General features: G+C 42.9%; 3 protein-coding genes across 8 annotated transcripts; 2 read left to right on the top strand and 1 right to left on the bottom strand.

Annotated features, from left to right (window-relative positions):
* Positions 1 to 5,152: 5,152 nt before the first annotated feature.
* Positions 5,153 to 9,870, top strand: LOC116290271 (uncharacterized). The gene is made up of 3 exons (XM_089028361.1): positions 5,153 to 6,981; positions 7,269 to 7,779; positions 7,876 to 9,870. Exons 1-3 carry the CDS (start codon positions 6,257 to 6,259, stop codon positions 9,868 to 9,870), a joined length of 3,231 nt encoding a protein of 1,076 aa, XP_088884487.1. The 5' UTR covers positions 5,153 to 6,256.
* Positions 7,147 to 13,832, bottom strand: LOC148911937 (uncharacterized). 6 transcript variants are annotated; one of them, XM_089028077.1, is made up of 5 exons: positions 10,848 to 13,832; positions 10,244 to 10,363; positions 9,556 to 9,596; positions 7,896 to 7,950; positions 7,147 to 7,342 (listed from the first exon to the last, which is right to left on the bottom strand). In XM_089028077.1, exon 1 carries the CDS (start codon positions 13,829 to 13,831, stop codon positions 12,605 to 12,607), a length of 1,227 nt encoding a protein of 408 aa, XP_088884203.1. In that variant the 5' UTR covers position 13,832; the 3' UTR covers positions 7,147 to 7,342; positions 7,896 to 7,950; positions 9,556 to 9,596; positions 10,244 to 10,363; positions 10,848 to 12,604. The 6 variants fall into 6 exon arrangements, with proteins under 6 accessions (XP_088884203.1, XP_088884200.1, XP_088884201.1 ...); XM_089028074.1 differs by lacking the exon at positions 9,556 to 9,596 and having other exon boundaries at positions 10,848 to 11,337; positions 11,625 to 13,832; XM_089028075.1 differs by lacking the exon at positions 9,556 to 9,596 and having other exon boundaries at positions 10,848 to 12,127; positions 12,260 to 13,832.
* On the top strand, positions 9,875 to 10,849 carry LOC148911938 (uncharacterized). Its single transcript, XM_089028079.1, has one exon. It carries the CDS (start codon positions 9,905 to 9,907, stop codon positions 10,625 to 10,627), a length of 723 nt encoding a protein of 240 aa, XP_088884205.1. The 5' UTR covers positions 9,875 to 9,904; the 3' UTR covers positions 10,628 to 10,849.
* Positions 13,833 to 17,035: the final 3,203 nt, after the last annotated feature.

Here is a 17,035-nt window from a genome sequence, read left to right as displayed (position 1 = left end):
GTGGTTAAGAAGGACATTACGCACGAGTCCTACCTCAACGTATTACGAACACGCAAGGAACAGCGGCATAAGATGAACAGCCTGCGCAGCTATGGTCATCAGATACATAACGTCACGCAGGAGAAGGTGTCACTGTCTGCATTTGACGGTAAGCGATGGATGTGTGATGACGGAGTGCATACGATAGCATTCGGACATCACACGATAAGCAGTTCTTCTTTGACGAACCCACGAGTGGGACCATCATGAAGATAATACAAGATGGGCTGACCCTTCTTAGCTATCGCACTTCGGATCTGGTAAGTTTCCAAAGACCAATTTGGATCCGTAGCTCTTTTGGATCCTCCTTCTAATTCACCCGACTCATAGAGATATCGAACCGTGACATCGCCTAATCTTTTTTCATGGGGGAAGACCGCCCTCGAACTTCTGATGAAGGACTTGTGTTCCACGTGTTTCTTTTTTATGGCATCCCTGGGTTTCATTCCCGTAGCCCTGGCCGCCTCGTTGTTCGAAGCTGCGACGACCTGGGGGAGCCTCTGAGTCCATTCCCTATTGCGTTTGGAGGGATCTTCCAGCTCTTTCCAATACTGGTATCCAAAGAGACGCTCGGCCAGGGTCTTATTGAATCTTTCGACAATGCTCTGACCCCTGTGGTACTCTGCTTCGGCTCTTCTAATCTTAGTGTCGTGGTCTTTCAGGGTCTTAGTAACCACGCCCATGAACTCTGTCCCCGCATCCACTTGCAGCAGCTTAGGCCATTTCAAGGCGCGCTTATAAATCCTACCTAGGGCTTCTGCGACTTCCCCAGAATCCTTGCTGGTTATAGGTTCGGCGTCCTTGTATCTGCTTGCGATATCGACTACGGTCAAAGCGTACCTATAGGTCTTCTTTCTCACCTTATCGTGCGGCAAGAAAAGCAAATCCGCCTGATGAACTTCATTGGGGGTATTTACGGTGAAGCTGGGTCTGGGAATGTACTTAGGCACGGGAAGATAAACCTGCCAGAGGGTTTGTTTTTTCAACCAGTTCTTAGCCGTTTCGTCTGATACCCTGGCCGCGGTCGCGAGTTTCTTGATAGCTGACGCTCCTTTCCAATAACCTTCGGGCCCATAGTAAATCCTTTTAAGTTTGTCCTCTACGCGGCCCATTATATGAATTCCAAGACAAGATTGATCTTACGTCCGTTGAAATCCACCGTCTTTCCGTCCACTTTAATGGTGATGTTTATGCTTTCTACCAAATTAGATAAGTCATAGCTCAAAGAAATGGGAGCGTATTCTTCTGAGTCAAATGGATTACCTTTGGGCAGAAACTTGGACATAAGAGAAGACTTTTCTCCATTGTTGTAACTATGGACTAAATCGCAATAGACTTCGTAAGAGGATGCGACTTTCCATTTCACAGGTATGGCTGTGTTGGTAATCGTCTTGCCTGAAGCACATAATAAAGATCCCAATGGGTCAGACTTTCCAAAAGTCATTGAATAATTTGACATATTATGTTTGAGGGTCATTTCGTGCGGCAATCCTGTGGTGAGAGTATAACCGTGTTTTGCTAATTCCTTGGCCAGTGTGATTGGTGTGTAATGTCCATCGGGCAGCAATACGGCTTGATAGTTAGATCCTCCTGTATGCTCAGTGACTATGCCCCTAATCAGGTTATACCAAGAATTGTACAAAGAGCAACTAACCAACCGAACTTTATGGGCTTTGATGGGGGGATTCAGATAAGTGGTAAAGTTATTCTTGTCGCTTTCCAAAAAGACGATCATATATTACAGGGAACAAGTCCCCTTCGTTAGAGCAGATACGCCAAGGCTACGCCTCCCGCCAGCCCTGCAACTCCCACGAATACCAACTCACTATCTTTTTGTTTCTTAGAAGGCTGATAGTAATCCTTGAACTGAGGCTTTTTTAACGCCACTGTGGGATGCGCTTGCGCATAAAGTTTAAAGGCGTAGTCTGTGTTTTCGAAGTTCTTATCCGCCTGCATTTTGTCTTGGTAATTCTTATCCAACCAATCCCTGTAAGCTTGTCTTTTTTCATTCCAAGCCGCCACGTCTCGCTGATATTTCTCCAGCGCTAAGTCGTGTCTCTTCCTTTCGGCGGCTAAGTCTCCGCTGCGATCACCTCTAACTAATCTATCCAAATACTGACCACCATAATTAGCCCCTGTAAATGCTAAAGCTGCAACGACTCCACCTGCGACTAAGCTAACCATTATACATTAGGTAGGTACTTTTCCTTCCGTAGGTAATCCTTTACCATGATAGCCCCGCCAACGGCAGCGGTCATCTTAGCAAAATTAGCGAAGCTCTTGCTTGGGTCTTCAGTAAAGTCTTCTTTGAGCACTTTCTTACCTACCCAACCAATACCCGCAACGATGGAAGTAATGATAGCTGCCTCTTCAACAGTTTTCAACAACGCGGTTGACATTATATTACAAAGCGAGAAGGAAAATCTAGGTCGCCACGGTACGTGGTGATAAATCTACTCCATTTCAGGGATCTTACTTTTTCTAACCTCCACAGGTGCGCGATACGTTGGTGGTTCTACCTTTTTCGTTGCCCGCCATTGTAAGTAGAGGCTGCCTGCTGCTATAGCGACTCCTAACGCGCCAATGACGTATCCCGGATTAATAAAGGATTCCTCTTCTTTTTCCTCCACCTTTTCTTCCTTTTTGGCTTTGTTCTTCCTGTTCATCTCCGCGAGCTTCTTTCCGGCAGCGACTCTGCCCGGAGATTTAGCCTTGGTAATCTTGGTATCTTCTACGGGAGCCTTTTCTGGTTGTTCTTCGGTGCCACTCATCTTATATTAAGGGACTTGAAGGACTTGACAAGTTACTTGATGACGACTTGACAATGACTTGGCAATGACTTGACAACGACTTGACTAAGTACTTGACAACGACTTGACTAAGTACTTGAGGTGACTTGATCAGGTACCTCAGCAAGTGCTGCCTGGAAGACCTTTTCGACTTCTCTGTCCTTCTTGAAGTCCTTCCAAGATGTTCCAAAGGAACCTAGTACCTCCTTCAAGTCGACGTGCTGAGCTACGTGAAGCGCCGCAGAGGCGACTGCCATTAACTTACCGCACTTCAAAGACAACCACCCACAGGTTATCTTAAGTTCTTGGGATATGACATAGTCATCTCTTATGTCCTTCTGTAGTTGCTCCACGTCGTCTATGGGCAGCGCAAGTCCAAGCAGTTTAGTCGCAAGTCGGATGGCGGAGTCTGCGACGGCGTCCGTGGTCTTACTTGCAAGGGCAGCCTCATACCTCGTATGGAACTTCTTGACTTCCTCTTCCGACAGCTTATTAACCTGCTCATGGGTAAGTTCCCTGCCTATCATTTCCTTGCACTTCCCCGAAGACACAAGGATGTTGAGTTGTTCCTTGAGGTTACTTTCATCTAACTGTGTGGGGACTTCATCTAAGAGCTGCTCAATGTCCATATACATTAGGAATCAAAGATTCCAACCGCGTACGGAAACCTCAAAGAGAAGATCATCTTGGAATGTTGGTGCGTTTTTAAATGCCGCATGTATTCGTGTAACTGTTCCTTGGATATCTCACCGCCGTAGTCGCTTAAGATGGTTTCCAGGTCTGACTTGCTCGGAGTATAAAATACGACCAGGGAGCCTATGTTTTCCCTGAAGGGCTTAGAGACGCTGGTAAGCTGCTGCGAGAGTAACCAAACGCTGATATTGTCATGCCTACCGCTGAAAGCAAGCTTCACCAATTCGGAGGTGCGCTTTTTTACGTCATCCCCACAGGCAATGTCATCCAGTATGAGTAAAGTCTGTGTATCTTTAGGGAATTGCTTGTGCCAGAACTTCAAATGGCTGGATAACTCGTTAGGATCTAAAATATCTACGAAGAAGTCGTCATCTTTCACTCCTATGCCTTCCCAGGTGCGGTTATTCACGTAGGTGGGACAAAGCAGCACTATGTAGTCAAAGCGGTATCTAAAGGATCCTAATAGCTGCTCCACGATGAACTGGGTCTTTCCACAGCCGGTGGGTCCTACTATCAGAGCGTTACAAGGCATGTGATCTGGGTTCATATATAGATGGAACCAGTGGAAGCAGTGCAAAGAATTGTCGCCGACGCAAAAGATAAAAGAGACACCATAGAAATGCAAAGGGAGGAGATAGACCGGTTAAAAGAGCGCGTGCAGGAATTGTACGATGAAATGTGCGACCTGAAGCGCGCAGAACGGTTTGGTGCCTTGTTGACGATTGCGACGTGGGCTAAGGAGTCCGTTAAGGACTTCATTCGATACCCTCTGTAATCATATATATGGATTGCATTACGAGTGAGTTACCGGCGGATTGCTTGCTTACCGTGCAACCAACACCAAAGCCACGCAAGAAGAAGCAATGTAAATGCTTTCACTGTAATAAGGATTTCCCTGAAGATGACTTCGTCGGGCATTGGTGTCCTGCGGATACTAAGGCGAGAAGGACCTTAGATGATATAAGTGAATCATGAGGTTCAAAGTAGACCTATCGATTGCAAAGAGGCTCTTAGGTAAGTCTTATTTTTTATTGTTATCTTGTTAAATGGAAGATAGATCGTAGGTAAGTCTTATTTTTTATTGTTATTTTGTTAAATGGAAGATAGATCGTAGGTAAGTCTTCTTTTTCATTGTCATTTCGTTAAATGGAAGACATGTACTAATTTCAAAGATAGACCCCATCGTTTAACAAAATAACAATAAAAAATAAGATGTATATAATGAAGTGTATGCAATGTGATAGAACTTTTAGTAGCAAGCAGCGACTACGATACCACGTTTCCAAGAAAGTCTGTCAGAAGACCAAAAGCACCAAATGCAATGATTGCAACAAGGAGATGTCTACTTTACAGGCCTTACAATATCACCGTCAGAATAGAGTCTGTCTAAAAGGCTGCTGTACTCGCTGTGACCAACCCTTCTTCGAGGAGAACTGGCATAAATATCGCTGTCGTCGTTATCATCTCGAAGACATTGTCTGTGAAGTCCATGGAGACGTAGCAGAGCGTTGTTGTCCCACAGAAACGTCCAGGACTTTGACTAAGTTAAAGCAAGAAATAGATGAGATCTTCGTCGGTTTCGACGACGTTGAAGGTGTAAGGTGGGAGAATAGGGAACATTGGCTCAGCACCATTAAGGTCAGGCTCTCGGTGAAAAATAGACAAAAAAGAAGAAAATAATTACTATTCTTTATGTATATATCCTATGAACTTCAAACTTATACCAAATGTTCATGACCATCACAGGTCTTGACAGAAAAATAATTGTTTCCATAGCAACAATCACGTGACTTTTAGAAAGCATAATGTATGCAAAAATATGCCCTTTGCTAAAGCGTCTAGAAAACGTGCTCATTCTTTACATACACCAAATAAGATTATTTATAAGGGCAGCCAATGTATTAAATTAATTAGAACCAACTGGAAAACAAAGATTTTAAGTAGATTTCTAACACAAAATGCATGGCATTCATGAACTTCACTCTAAACAAACACTTTACTCTTTTTAAAAGTACAAACAGCATTCGCTTTCACGATTTCCAGTTACAAAAGTATAGTTTTACTACTGAAAATCATGAAACAGAAAAAAAAATCGCTTTATTTGAAAATTTTCCCTTTTTTCTAGCCCCTTTTTTGCTTGAATATCCGAGATTCAAAAATTGAATTCAGGCTCACATAGAACTGGTCAGCTGTCTGCTAAATAAGAAAAGTTCCCATGGTTACATGGCTAGTAAGTGAGGTAATTAAAGATGGCGGACGGAGTACATGAAATTTATTGCTTTAGATTTTGAGGCTATGACTGCCTAAACAGACGAGAATTTTGCCAAAAAAGTGGACATTTATCCTAGAGATGCTCTTAAGATATAGTGCTATGTAGGTATTTTTCCAATATTTGCGAATCATGAACAGAAAACACTTAATTTTACGTGCAAATATGTTTTTTTTGTATTCGTAACTTGTTGTTTCCTATAATTTAAAAGTAGTTTTGAAAACTACGAGCGCACTGTTAAAGGTTTTGAATTCATCAATAAATAACTCATAAAATACTTAACTCTTTGATTATTACTGATAACGCTGCATTAGTTTGAGCGGGAATTTCAAGGCGCGTAAACTAGTACTTGATGTAACGATCAAAGCTCGTTCATCTTATTTCTACTATATATTCTTCAAAATACCATAAAGCGATAATAAGTCTATAACTGGGCGTTTGCAAAGTTTCCAAGGATTAACTGGCGATGTCAGGGACATTTCTGTGTCCTAATTCTTGTGGATTTGCGAAAGTTGCTGCATTGGAGATCGCAAGGACCACTGTATTGATAAGGGAACAAGGAGAAAGTTCGACAAAATATAAAGCACACCTGAAGACTGAACAGTATAATAAGTTTAAAAGTATCTTTTCATCCGATGATTGGGAAAGATTTTCAATCGATTTCATTAAATTCCATAAGAAACTCCAAGCCTTAAGAGAGAAAGTTAATAAGTGGAACGTCAAGAAACTAGAAGAAAAATCTAAATTCCTCGATACTTTCTCCCTTAAGAAATGGATTAGTCTTCCAGAAGCTCGAAAGAGAGAACACAGCCTTGCCAACTGCAAAGGATGTGCTATCCGATTTTCTGATATACAGGCATATTTTCCGGTGAATTCACCTCAGCTTAAAGCCAAGGCAAAGAGTAATCCAGTGTTTGCAGCTAGGAGTGCTGCAGAGAAGTTATATACTAAAACCCCTCAAACTAAACCCCTGAAAAATGACATTAAAACAGCTGCTAGGGACATGTATAAAGCTGTTGATGGCGTGTTTGAGAAAAGGTTTAACACAAGTTTTGCAGAGGCCCTCTCAAAAGTTACAGAGTTGAACCTTCAACATAAATCAAAAAATGAGAGACGGAAAGAAAGAAGAAACCACTACAAGCAAAATAAAGATAAAATTGAACAACAAATGAATGACACTGCATTTTTGAGGTGAGTTAAATCTAAAACATAATCACTACACTATTATTCACTTTTGATCAACAGAACCTAATCAAAAATACTTAAATCTTGTGGAAATAACTCCTGCTAAAATCCTCCAATCATGCAAATAACAAGAAAAACTAACACTTCCCCTCAATAAAAACAAACACCAGCTCTGATAGCACATCATTTTATTTTTCATTTTCAAAAATCCATCAATTACAATATTCTGACTAATGAAAACTACAAATCTTAGGTTTAATGGTCAAATTCTTTCAATTTTTTTTTCTTTTTAGATGCTATGGTAGTGGACAGTCACTGAATGGGTGGGATAGAGCAAGAAAGGCACTCTGTTTTGAAACCAAAGAAGCTGCAAAGGAAAGGAGAGAAGAAGTAATTTATGGTCCACCAACAAAGAAAGCAAAGAACCACACTGGAAATTTTGATGCAATGAACTGGGATAAAGAAGCACTTAAGGCAGAAATACAAAGTTATGAAGACAAACACAATATTAACTGGAGTGAGCTAGCTAAGAGATATGATGTTACCAACAAAACTAGTCAGTTGACAAAAAATGGTGGGCAAATAATTAAAGAATGGCTCATCTCTGAAAACATTGATGTACAACGCTTTACAACAAAAAGAAAGAGAGATGGTAGTCCTGTGATCAGACGCAAAAAAAGAAAAGGGCAAGGTGGGGAAATAAGTGTTCCTGTAGAAGTAGATCAAAAAGTGCTACGTCAACAGCTAAAGGAAAAACTGAGGTCAAAAGAATATACGATTGGGGAACTGATAGTGCCTCGCCAGGTAAATAATACAAAATATTTTCTAAATGTCACATCCAACCCAGATTTAACTACTCATAATATAATTTACAACAAACTCTATTTTTCTTTTTCGTAGTATGAAAAACTGGTACTTACAAAAAATCTTGAAGTCAAGAAGGTTCAATTTTCAACTGAAGGCAGGAAAGTAACCCTAAAGGAGATACGAGAAAATATGTTAGCAAAACAAATGAAGTACTTAAGAGCAACAAGTAACCAGGATATTAATGGAATGACCAAAGAGCAGCTTCAAGGTGAACTTGAGAGAGTAAATGAGCTAAATGGTATTGACACTAATGACATTTTTAAAATGAAAGAAAAACTTAAGGAAGTAGAAAGGACAAGACATCTTATGGTCTGGCTAGATAATTCCACTGTTGCAAACTCAGGCTACCTAGTTTGTTTGATCACTTGCTTGTATGACCCTGCTGTGTTTTACACAGATGAAGAATACAAGCAGGCATTTGGCAGAAATGTCAATATACAACAAATAATAGAAGAACCCGAGCTTCATTTCATTGCCCGATGTGGGAGCTCAGAGAGTGAACAAATTCTTTACAGTGAGGAAAGGTTGAAATGCATTGCTGGCCTCGGAAATAAATGCACTGAAAGAGTAAAGAATATTGAATTTACTGATAAACTGAGGCTCTGTCATGGGGATATGCCACTTCGAGCCTTTGAAGCCGGCCAACAAAAGGGTGGTAATTACTTTTGCTCTGCTTGTGGCATCCACTGTGACATGGTTTACTGCCTTGACCATGCTCTAAATTGTCATTTTACAAGCCTAAAGGAGAGACAGGATGTCATACTACAAGGAGTTGTGGCTCGAAGAAAATCCATGCAAAAGAAATTAAAGCCTCTTGAAGGTCTTTCAAAAACTGAGCTAGCAGAAGAGTTAGGATCAAGGCAAATTTATGATGGAAAAACAAAGGAAGACCTGAGACAACTACTAACAGAGACCTTGCAAGGAAAACAACGGGTTCCAGCACTTTTGTTTAACACACCAAATGATTCACTCTCTAATTTAGGCCTTGACAGCTATGAAATCCTACCATGTGAACCGCTCCATGACCTGGGTCACCATATTGAGAACTTTTTTGCAGAATTCTCTAAACACTTGTCTAGAGAAGAATCTAAGATCCTGGAGGAGGCCATTTCATTGAGTCTAACAGGCAAAGACAGCAAGAGATGTGTAGATTTCAGAGTAGCTTTAATTAAGACTGCAGGTTTTGCTCACCAGTCAGGAATATTCTCCCAAGAAGCCCTTCAAACCATTGACACTCTGACTGAGATGCAAAGAATTTTGTACTCTGGTGATAAGAACCGCTCTCCTGCTCAAGTTCTTCGGTATTACAACCAGGCATGGTATCACTCAATACTGCTGCATGACTACATTGTCAACAATCCTAAAAAGCTGACCCTAAGGAAAATGTTTGGTGTGTATTTTCATAACCTCAGTGCACATGCAGGTGATATGTTGAGAATCATCTCTGGGCAATCAACTAATGCAGAAAGGCAAGAGAGGATCTTCAACAGTATCAAGAGGATAACTAAACAGACCAGCAATTACCATCCTGGACACATCATCCCCAACCTATTCATACGCCTTCAGGCAGAGAGAGAACTTGGCCTTCAAGCAAATGATCCAGGGCGACAGCAAGCTCAAGTCAGTAACCTTTCCAAATGTCTACCACAACGAAAGAATACAGTCATCCCTCTCTCCATCATCAAGAAGCATTCAAGAGAGTGGCAGTCTCACCTTCAGCACATAAGTGATTTCTTGCTTGAGGGTGAGAGTGTCTGGTGGAAGAAGACAGACAATGGAATTGAATTTCATGATGTCTCTGATTACCCTGATCCATTATTAAGGGGTCCACAGCTACATCACTTCAGATCTCAAACTCTGTCTAATGAAGAGCATTACCTGAAGAGCTGTTGGGAGGTGTGTGTCAGAGAGAACATAGCAATCCCCTTACACATCATTAGGGTTGACCAGAAAGATGGAACGACAAAGAGGGTGCATACATCATACTTAGGTGATGCTGTTCCAAATGATCCTATGCCTGTGCCCTGAGCCAAATGAGCCTGTGCCTGAGCCGAATGATTTTATGCCTGTGCCCCAGCTGAATGAGCCTGTGCCTGAGCCGAATGATCTTATGCCTGTGCCCCAGCTGAATGAGCCTGTGCCTGAGCCGAATGATCTTATGCCTGTGCCCGAGCTGAATGAGCCTGTGCCTGAGCCGAATGATCCTGTGCCTGTGCCTGAGCCAAATGAGCCTGTGCCTGAGCCAAACAGTCTTATGCCTGTGCCTGAGCCAAATGAGTCTGTGCCCGAGCCGAATGATCCTATGGAAGAGGTAATAGAAGTTTATCCTGCTCCTGATGAAGTCATTAATCTGAAAGACAGAGACCCCTTTCAAGAGGAGCAAACTATAGAACATACTCACCTGCAAGACCAAGGGTATGAATATGTTGTAAAGAGCAGTCTCTGCAGAGCTATACAAGTACTTTTTGGACCATCAAAAGAACTAGAAACTCTTGACAAGAAGCACTTACATCTGAAAATGCTGAAAGCGAGAAAAAAAAGAGATGAAGAACTAGAACAAAGCTACAACAAAGATTTAGCTCATATACAAGTAAAAGTTCTGGCAGAGAGTAGGAAGAGCCAAGCTATGCTTGTAGAATGGGAAAAGTTATGTACAGTAAACAATGGACTGGTAGCGCCATCGACAGAACAAATGAAGTCTGACAAAACGGCTTCCTGTTTATTAAAGAAAATAAAATACGCTAGAGCTCTTCTAAGGGAGTGGAAAATAGATTTCTATTCTTGAAAAATCGCTGAACAGCTTTGAACGTCGTAAGCGCTAATGTGTAGAAATAAAACAAAGATTTTCAAAGTAAGTTTTTTAAGGCTTCGGTTGGGCTTGAAAGAAATATAATGTAAAACAATGTAAGAATTATATTTAATTTTTATTTCGATATTTCTAGCTTTGGTTAAACAAAATTCTTAACGAAATTTAATTCTATATCATCAATAAAAAGAATACGTACCTGCAGATTCATATGGCTGAATTATACCCCAAATATTTGTTTGTTGATCCAACACGAACAGAGTCCGAGTGAGAACGTCGGTTGTCGATCATAATCAGATTTCATTGCTTTTAAGTACTGTAGTTTGATGTCAGAGATTAAGGCTGCAGAAAATACCTAGCCCTGTTGCTCCTTAGATTTTATGGAACGAAAGAATGCAACTGTTTCTTTCCGAAGGCTTGAAAACAGCATCAAAACTCGTGAAAATAGCGATAATAACCGCCATCTTGGAATTCCTTTTAGCATTTGGCATCTTGAACAATACCGTTGCCATGGCAAACTAGTACCCAGGGTCCCCTCGCCAAAAACTTCGCTGGGGGTCAAAATGTAACCAAGAGCCTGACCTTAATGGTGCTGAGGGGAAGGAATCTGTGAAGATTGTGGTTGTAGACGTAGCGATCAGCATATTTGGTGCTGTCTTTATGATGGTCCTAAGCCCTTAGATCGTTATCTGTTGGTAAGGAAGGAGTGGAGTTTAACAAAATAACAATAAAAAATAAGTATATAATGTTACCTTACATTGCAGCGTTCTTAGGAGGTGTGACTATTACCTTATCGGTGTATGAAATGACGGAAAAAATGAGGTCCGACGTAGCAGACCAATACTTAACCGCTCATGAGGATGACTAATCACACAATGGATTAGCTTCAGTTCTACGTTCGATGTCAAACTTCCATCGACCATTGACCTTACCATGACTACGTATGTTGGTGTATTCTTCGCCTTGCAGTACATACCTTACACAGTCGGGTGCCCATAATGTGTACTCCTCACCGTCGCGTTCCAAGACTAACCTCAAACGGTTGATGTCCTCGAACATGACATAATTTTTTATTCGGTATGAGACTCCTTGCAGCAGATCGCGCCAGTGTGTTTGTTTAATTATCATTATATCTATGAAATATTCTTTGGTGCATTCGTAAAGTATCTTGTGACTTGAAAGCCTTAACGCACCAAGGACAAGGTATGCGTATTCCAAGGGCATATTCATTGATTTCCCTGCAAAGCACATCGTAATCGTTGCTTACCATGGTTAAATATCCATTATCCTGGTATCTATCCATCATATCTTTCTGCTTATCTGACAACACGCCATTGCCTTTGGGCGTTTTCAGTTCCAGACAGAGTCCATTGTATTCCTTATGAGCATTTAAGATTAAAAGGTCAGGTTGACCTGCTTGATAACCTTTCTGCCAGCAAGTGATGCGCTTGTGACTGGAATCCTGTAATTCTCCTAGACCTGGAGCAATTAGCATTTGAGGGTGAAATCTACGTATGTAATCTACGAGCTTTTTATGTAAATCGAACTCATTTTCTATCTTGAATACCAACTTATTAGGACCATCGAAGCGCTTCTCCAGCTCATACTTACCCGTTTTCCTTAGCGCGGGTAGGACTTCCTCAAAGACCCAATCGCGAAACTCCACAGCTTTGGGTAGTTTGGAACTAAATATCAGTTCGTACAAACCAGGTTCGGATATAAACACGGAATGTGGTTGCGTAGTAAAGGAGCGGTGATTCGCAGCCCCTTGTAGATCAACCCATTTTTTCTGGTATTTCTCAGATACGTGGGCTCTAATTGCATCTCTAGGGCGCTCATAGCCCAACGCCAAAGCCACCTCCTTTGCTTTGAAGTACAAAGTTTCGCCTTGCACTATGCATTGCAGTTTAGTTTCGTTGTTTTCGAATACGCGGAGCATTATATATACCTTTTTTCTTAATATGCGACGCTCTTTAGCTGATTCATTTCTACACTCAGTTGCGCGTCTGAGACTACGAAGATATATGCGTTGATCTTAGTAGCGTCGCTGGCGTCTTTGGTGCGCTTGATCTCCAACGTAATACCATCCTGGGTATTTACCAGGCGTAAACCCTGTCCATGTAGGTCTTCGTCGTTCGTCGTGCGCATGTCGATCCACAGCGCATACTTATCCTTAAAGAATTCCTTTGGGCCAATTTGGTCGCCAAACTTACGCGCGACTTCCCGGTACATGTCCTCGGGCTTTATCCCTTGTGAGTAAACCTTATTAGGCACTCCGTTGATGCTAACACCTACGTTGGTAATGTTAGGATTAAAGAACGCCTCGGAGTCACGCAATCCTGCCGTGTATGTCTTTGCGAACAGCAACATTACCCCTGTAAGGCTGCGCCTGGGAAGGTTAATGCTTTGGTTGATGACCTCTTCGACGTTATTTGTAAAGCTGAACGTCTTGTACATCACGACGTGATCGTAAAGGAAAGCCTTCCCGGCGCTGTATTCCATACCGGCGCTACGAGCCAGCTCTTCGCTGTATACCGTCTCGTACTGCAGCTCCAAGTTCTTGATGAAATAAGGATCCACGGCTGATGAACTTACATCTTTTCCTTGCAGGATGTTCGTAGTATCTGCTAGGGTCACTTCGAACTGCAGCTCGCTTAGCTGCCTTGGGTAGTATGCACCGTGGTTCGTGATAACTTCGAAGTCCAACGGGATAACATATTTAGTACCGTAGGCCGCCTTTATTTCGTCTTCTCCCGAGGCGCTGTCGGTTGCGCTTCTTACCTTGCGTATGGCTTCACTGGCGATTCCCTGCTCTATCTTTTGCGCGCGGTCGAATGCAGTCAACCATAAGTCTTTGTACGTGGTATACAAATCATACCTGTTTAAGTCCAAGAGGGATTCCCCGGCGAACTTTACACGCATTTTGTAAACGAGGTTTCTACCCGCATTATTGACGACGTAACGCGCGTCTGCGGTATCTGGCTGTATTGCTAGGTTAAACCTTAGCGCTAGGGTGCCAGGAACCAACACTAGGTTATCCGTTAGGCGGGGCACGCCTACGTACAGGGTTTCCCGTGGCTTTGCGCTAGAAGGTGTGAATGTGACCCGGTGAAAGGTGCGTTCTGCTTTCAGTCCGCCAACCTGCTTAGGTAATACGTTGGGGTTTAACTTTGAGCTTATCATATATAATGGAAGTAGAAGGAACTACTGACTTTGATCCCCTTACCGAAGAAGGTCAAGTAGACATTAACGATGACCAATATGATTACCTAACCGCCGACAGCGAAAGAGACGGTCTAACCACCGGCGAAAGGGTCAAAAGGAATTACGGCGTTAGCAGAGCAAGTAGCGTCATGAGGACCCTCAGGGGCATGTTTAAGACCAAGAATCCAGGCAAACCCATTCCACAGCGCTTTGAAATGACAAATCTGGGGCCTGTCCCCGAAGCCCCCAGCGCTGCATGGCTTAGTAAGGTTCAGGAACAAATGGATGAATCCATGGAAGAAACCCCGGACGACTTTGATAGGATCAAGGAAGAATTCCCAAACTGGGATCCAAACAAAGTCCAAGTAATGTTCGACGCGGATAACGAATGGGGTAGGGAAGTCATAGTAGCAAGGTTAAATAGGTCTAATGCTCGTCCATATGTCATCAGGGACATAAATGGTAAATACTACGCAGATAAAAATATTCCTTCAACCCTTAGAAAGGCATTAGGAGAGCCCAACTTACCCGAAAGAATGAGGGAAAATAGTGAGAATATTGACGAAGCCGTCGAAAGAGTTAAGACCATAATGCAGCGGCAACAAAAAGGTCTTGAGGTGATAAGGGAAGTAGAAGAGCTAAAGCAAGCGATGGAGGAAAGGGAAGCAGATTACATGCGGCAAAACCGACTACTCCTTGATGCTCAAAAGAGAGAACTTGACGACAAGAATCAACGCATATTAGAACTTAGAGAACAAAGAGACATTTCTCTTCACGAAAAAGACAGCGCCCAAAGGGCATTCAATCTCGCCCTGCAAGACCTGGATATAAGCAAGGAAGAAGCCAAGGACTTACGTACCACCATAGAGGGTTCTTTGGTGGAGCGGCGGCAGTTAGTTGCTGAAATCAACATTAAAGAAGAGCAAATCCAGCAAAGAGATCAGGCCATCGAAGACCTGGAGGGGCAAATAGAGCGGCAGCAGGAAATAATCAATGACCAAACTCGTCCCGAAGAGGAAAGGGAAGCAGCTCAAAAGGAAGTAGAAACCCTTCAGGAAAGAGTCGCGGAATTACAAGCGCAAAAGGACAACCTGGAAAGAGAATTGGGACTTACCACCAAGGAAAAGGTAAAAAGAGCTCTGGTGAAGTATGGTATTCCGCTGGCATTTGCGGTCGCTATTTCAAGCGTAGTAGGAGTTATCCTATCCGCGCTTAAGGCTACAGGCGCGGGCGTAAAGAAATTAGGCAATGGACTAACGGACTTGGGAAAAAAGATGGCAGCCGGTCTTCCTGGGCTGCTGGGTTCGGTTGTTTCCTTGGCACTTAGGGCTGGCGGAGAACTGTTGAAGTTCGTGGGGAATAACATTTGGATCCTCGTAGTAGCTATTGGGGTGGTACTCCTGAAGAAGATGAAGGCTTAATCTTATCCTTGTGTATTACTGGGGGCTTATCGTCGTCAGGCATCCGAGGCGTCCTCGACTGGGGATAAGTAAAGACAGTATTCGCGCCGCCTTGATAATGCGGAACTAGCGGCAGCACGCTCATGGTGCTAATGGGCTTATGATTCCAAGTAGCATCCGTTGGAGGATTTTTTGCCGGGGCGGCATTTATCCGAAGGTAGGCAACGTCGTTGGGAAGAACCTGAAGCTTCGCATATTGACAATTGGCTATCATGTGAAAAGTTACCGGCGTTAAGTCTTCTACAGTCGGCGGTGGGGGTTCCGACGAGAAATGAACTGGGTTCCTATTATTATCTTTTTTTCTGTAGGGTAGTAATGGGCGGTCATTCTCATCAACGATCCTAAACCCGACATTACACGAATACCCCGTCGAAATGCTAATGGTACACATGATCAATCCCAGGCCCCCAACCTTCACCCACAACCCGGTGTCATGCCAATGCTGTTCTAAGTAGTCCTTCTCCTCCAAAAAAATGTAGAAACCAATCTTCCTTCGCGTGTGGGTTCATATATTACAGGGAATAAATTCCCTTCTAGAGACTAAGCACCGTAAGAGTGCTAATGGTCTTGTGATTATATTTTTCATCTCTCTGATTTTCTATGCTATTTACCGTAACCTTTCCCGTATCGTCTACTCTTATCTGCAGCTTTACCTTCCCATGACAATCGGCCACCATGTGGAAAGTCCAAACCGATAGATTTTCGGCGCTGCCGGGGTTGGGCTCTACGGAGAAATGCGCAGGCTCCCTGTTGTTCGTCTTCGCGCGCATAGGCTGCAGTATGCCATTCTCATCCAGGAACCTAAAGCCGACGTTGGCGTGACTACTCGTGCCAATGCAAATAGTACAAAGGATTAACTTCTTTCCTGAGTAGTTCAAATTCACGGACATGCCCGTGACATCAACCCAAGATGCTTGGGTATATTTTTTCTCACCTGTGTAAGTTGTATAGACACAATCTACTCCCGTTACGTAAGGGTTGTTCATCGCCATATATAATAGCTCAGACCAATGCTTGCAGCTGCTAAGCCGGCCTTTAGTAAGTTGTGGTCATATTCCTCACGTATCGCAGGCATAACCTTCTTTACTGGTTTCTTTGGTGCGGGCTTTTCTACGTGCTCCTTCTTTGGCTTCTCCACGAAATGGGGAATGTTCCTAAGAGTGTCAGAGTTCACGTCATTCACCCCAAACTTCATATCCTTAGTAGCTCGTTGAAGTTTGTTGTTGTATCCTACTACAGAACCAGTATTTATAGATAAATTACTAGGCATTAACCAACAACCCGGGGCTACTGCGTAGTCCAGTCGGGCCTTAGAATTTTGTATAGCTAGTTGGTAACGCTGTACGCCCTTGCTAATGTCGCCCTCCAAAATCGAACTTTCGAATAGAATCAAAGCTTCGGCTCGCGTCTCTTCTGCGGCGCCGGTATTCCCCACTATACTCGATCGGGTGTTTACCTGAGCTCCAAGGATGGAATACACGTAAGCTTCTATGCTGCGGTTCAAACGGGCAAGGCCGGCTCTAGTTAGTCCTTTACCTTCTGGGGGTATGAAATTAAGATATTGCTTTGTTTGCTCGTCGTTGGTAATTTTGATAATCAGTGGATTGGCCCCTGCATACTTACCGCCCTCATCTTTGAACAGAGGTCCGTCTCTGACTTCCTTAGTGGTCTTAGCGTTTGGTTCAAAGAAGGTGCTACTGTCGTGAGTTTCTTTGTGATACCC

This window comes from Actinia tenebrosa, unplaced genomic scaffold (assembly GCF_029948245.1).
Source record: "Actinia tenebrosa isolate PJP-AT-01 unplaced genomic scaffold, QUT_ActTen_1.0 PGA_scaffold12__29_contigs__length_12842862, whole genome shotgun sequence".
In the NCBI taxonomy this organism is placed as follows: Eukaryota; Metazoa; Cnidaria; class Anthozoa; order Actiniaria; family Actiniidae; genus Actinia; species Actinia tenebrosa.
Note: the sequence above shows the minus strand (reverse complement) of the source record. Positions and strands in the feature narration are given on the sequence as shown.

Coding starts and splice junctions, on each gene's coding strand:
- LOC116290271 (XM_089028361.1), top strand. CDS start 6,257: ATGTCAGGGACATTTCTGTGTCCTAATTCTTGTGGATTTGCGAAAGTT. Junction 6,982..7,268: donor AATGACACTGCATTTTTGAG/GTGAGTTAAATC, acceptor TTTTCTTTTTAG/ATGCTATGGTAGTGGACAGT. Junction 7,780..7,875: donor AACTGATAGTGCCTCGCCAG/GTAAATAATACA, acceptor TCTTTTTCGTAG/TATGAAAAACTGGTACTTAC.
- LOC148911938 (XM_089028079.1), top strand. CDS start 9,905: ATGCCTGTGCCCCAGCTGAATGAGCCTGTGCCTGAGCCGAATGATCTT.
- LOC148911937 (XM_089028076.1), bottom strand. CDS start 13,831: ATGATAAGCTCAAAGTTAAACCCCAACGTATTACCTAAGCAGGTTGGC.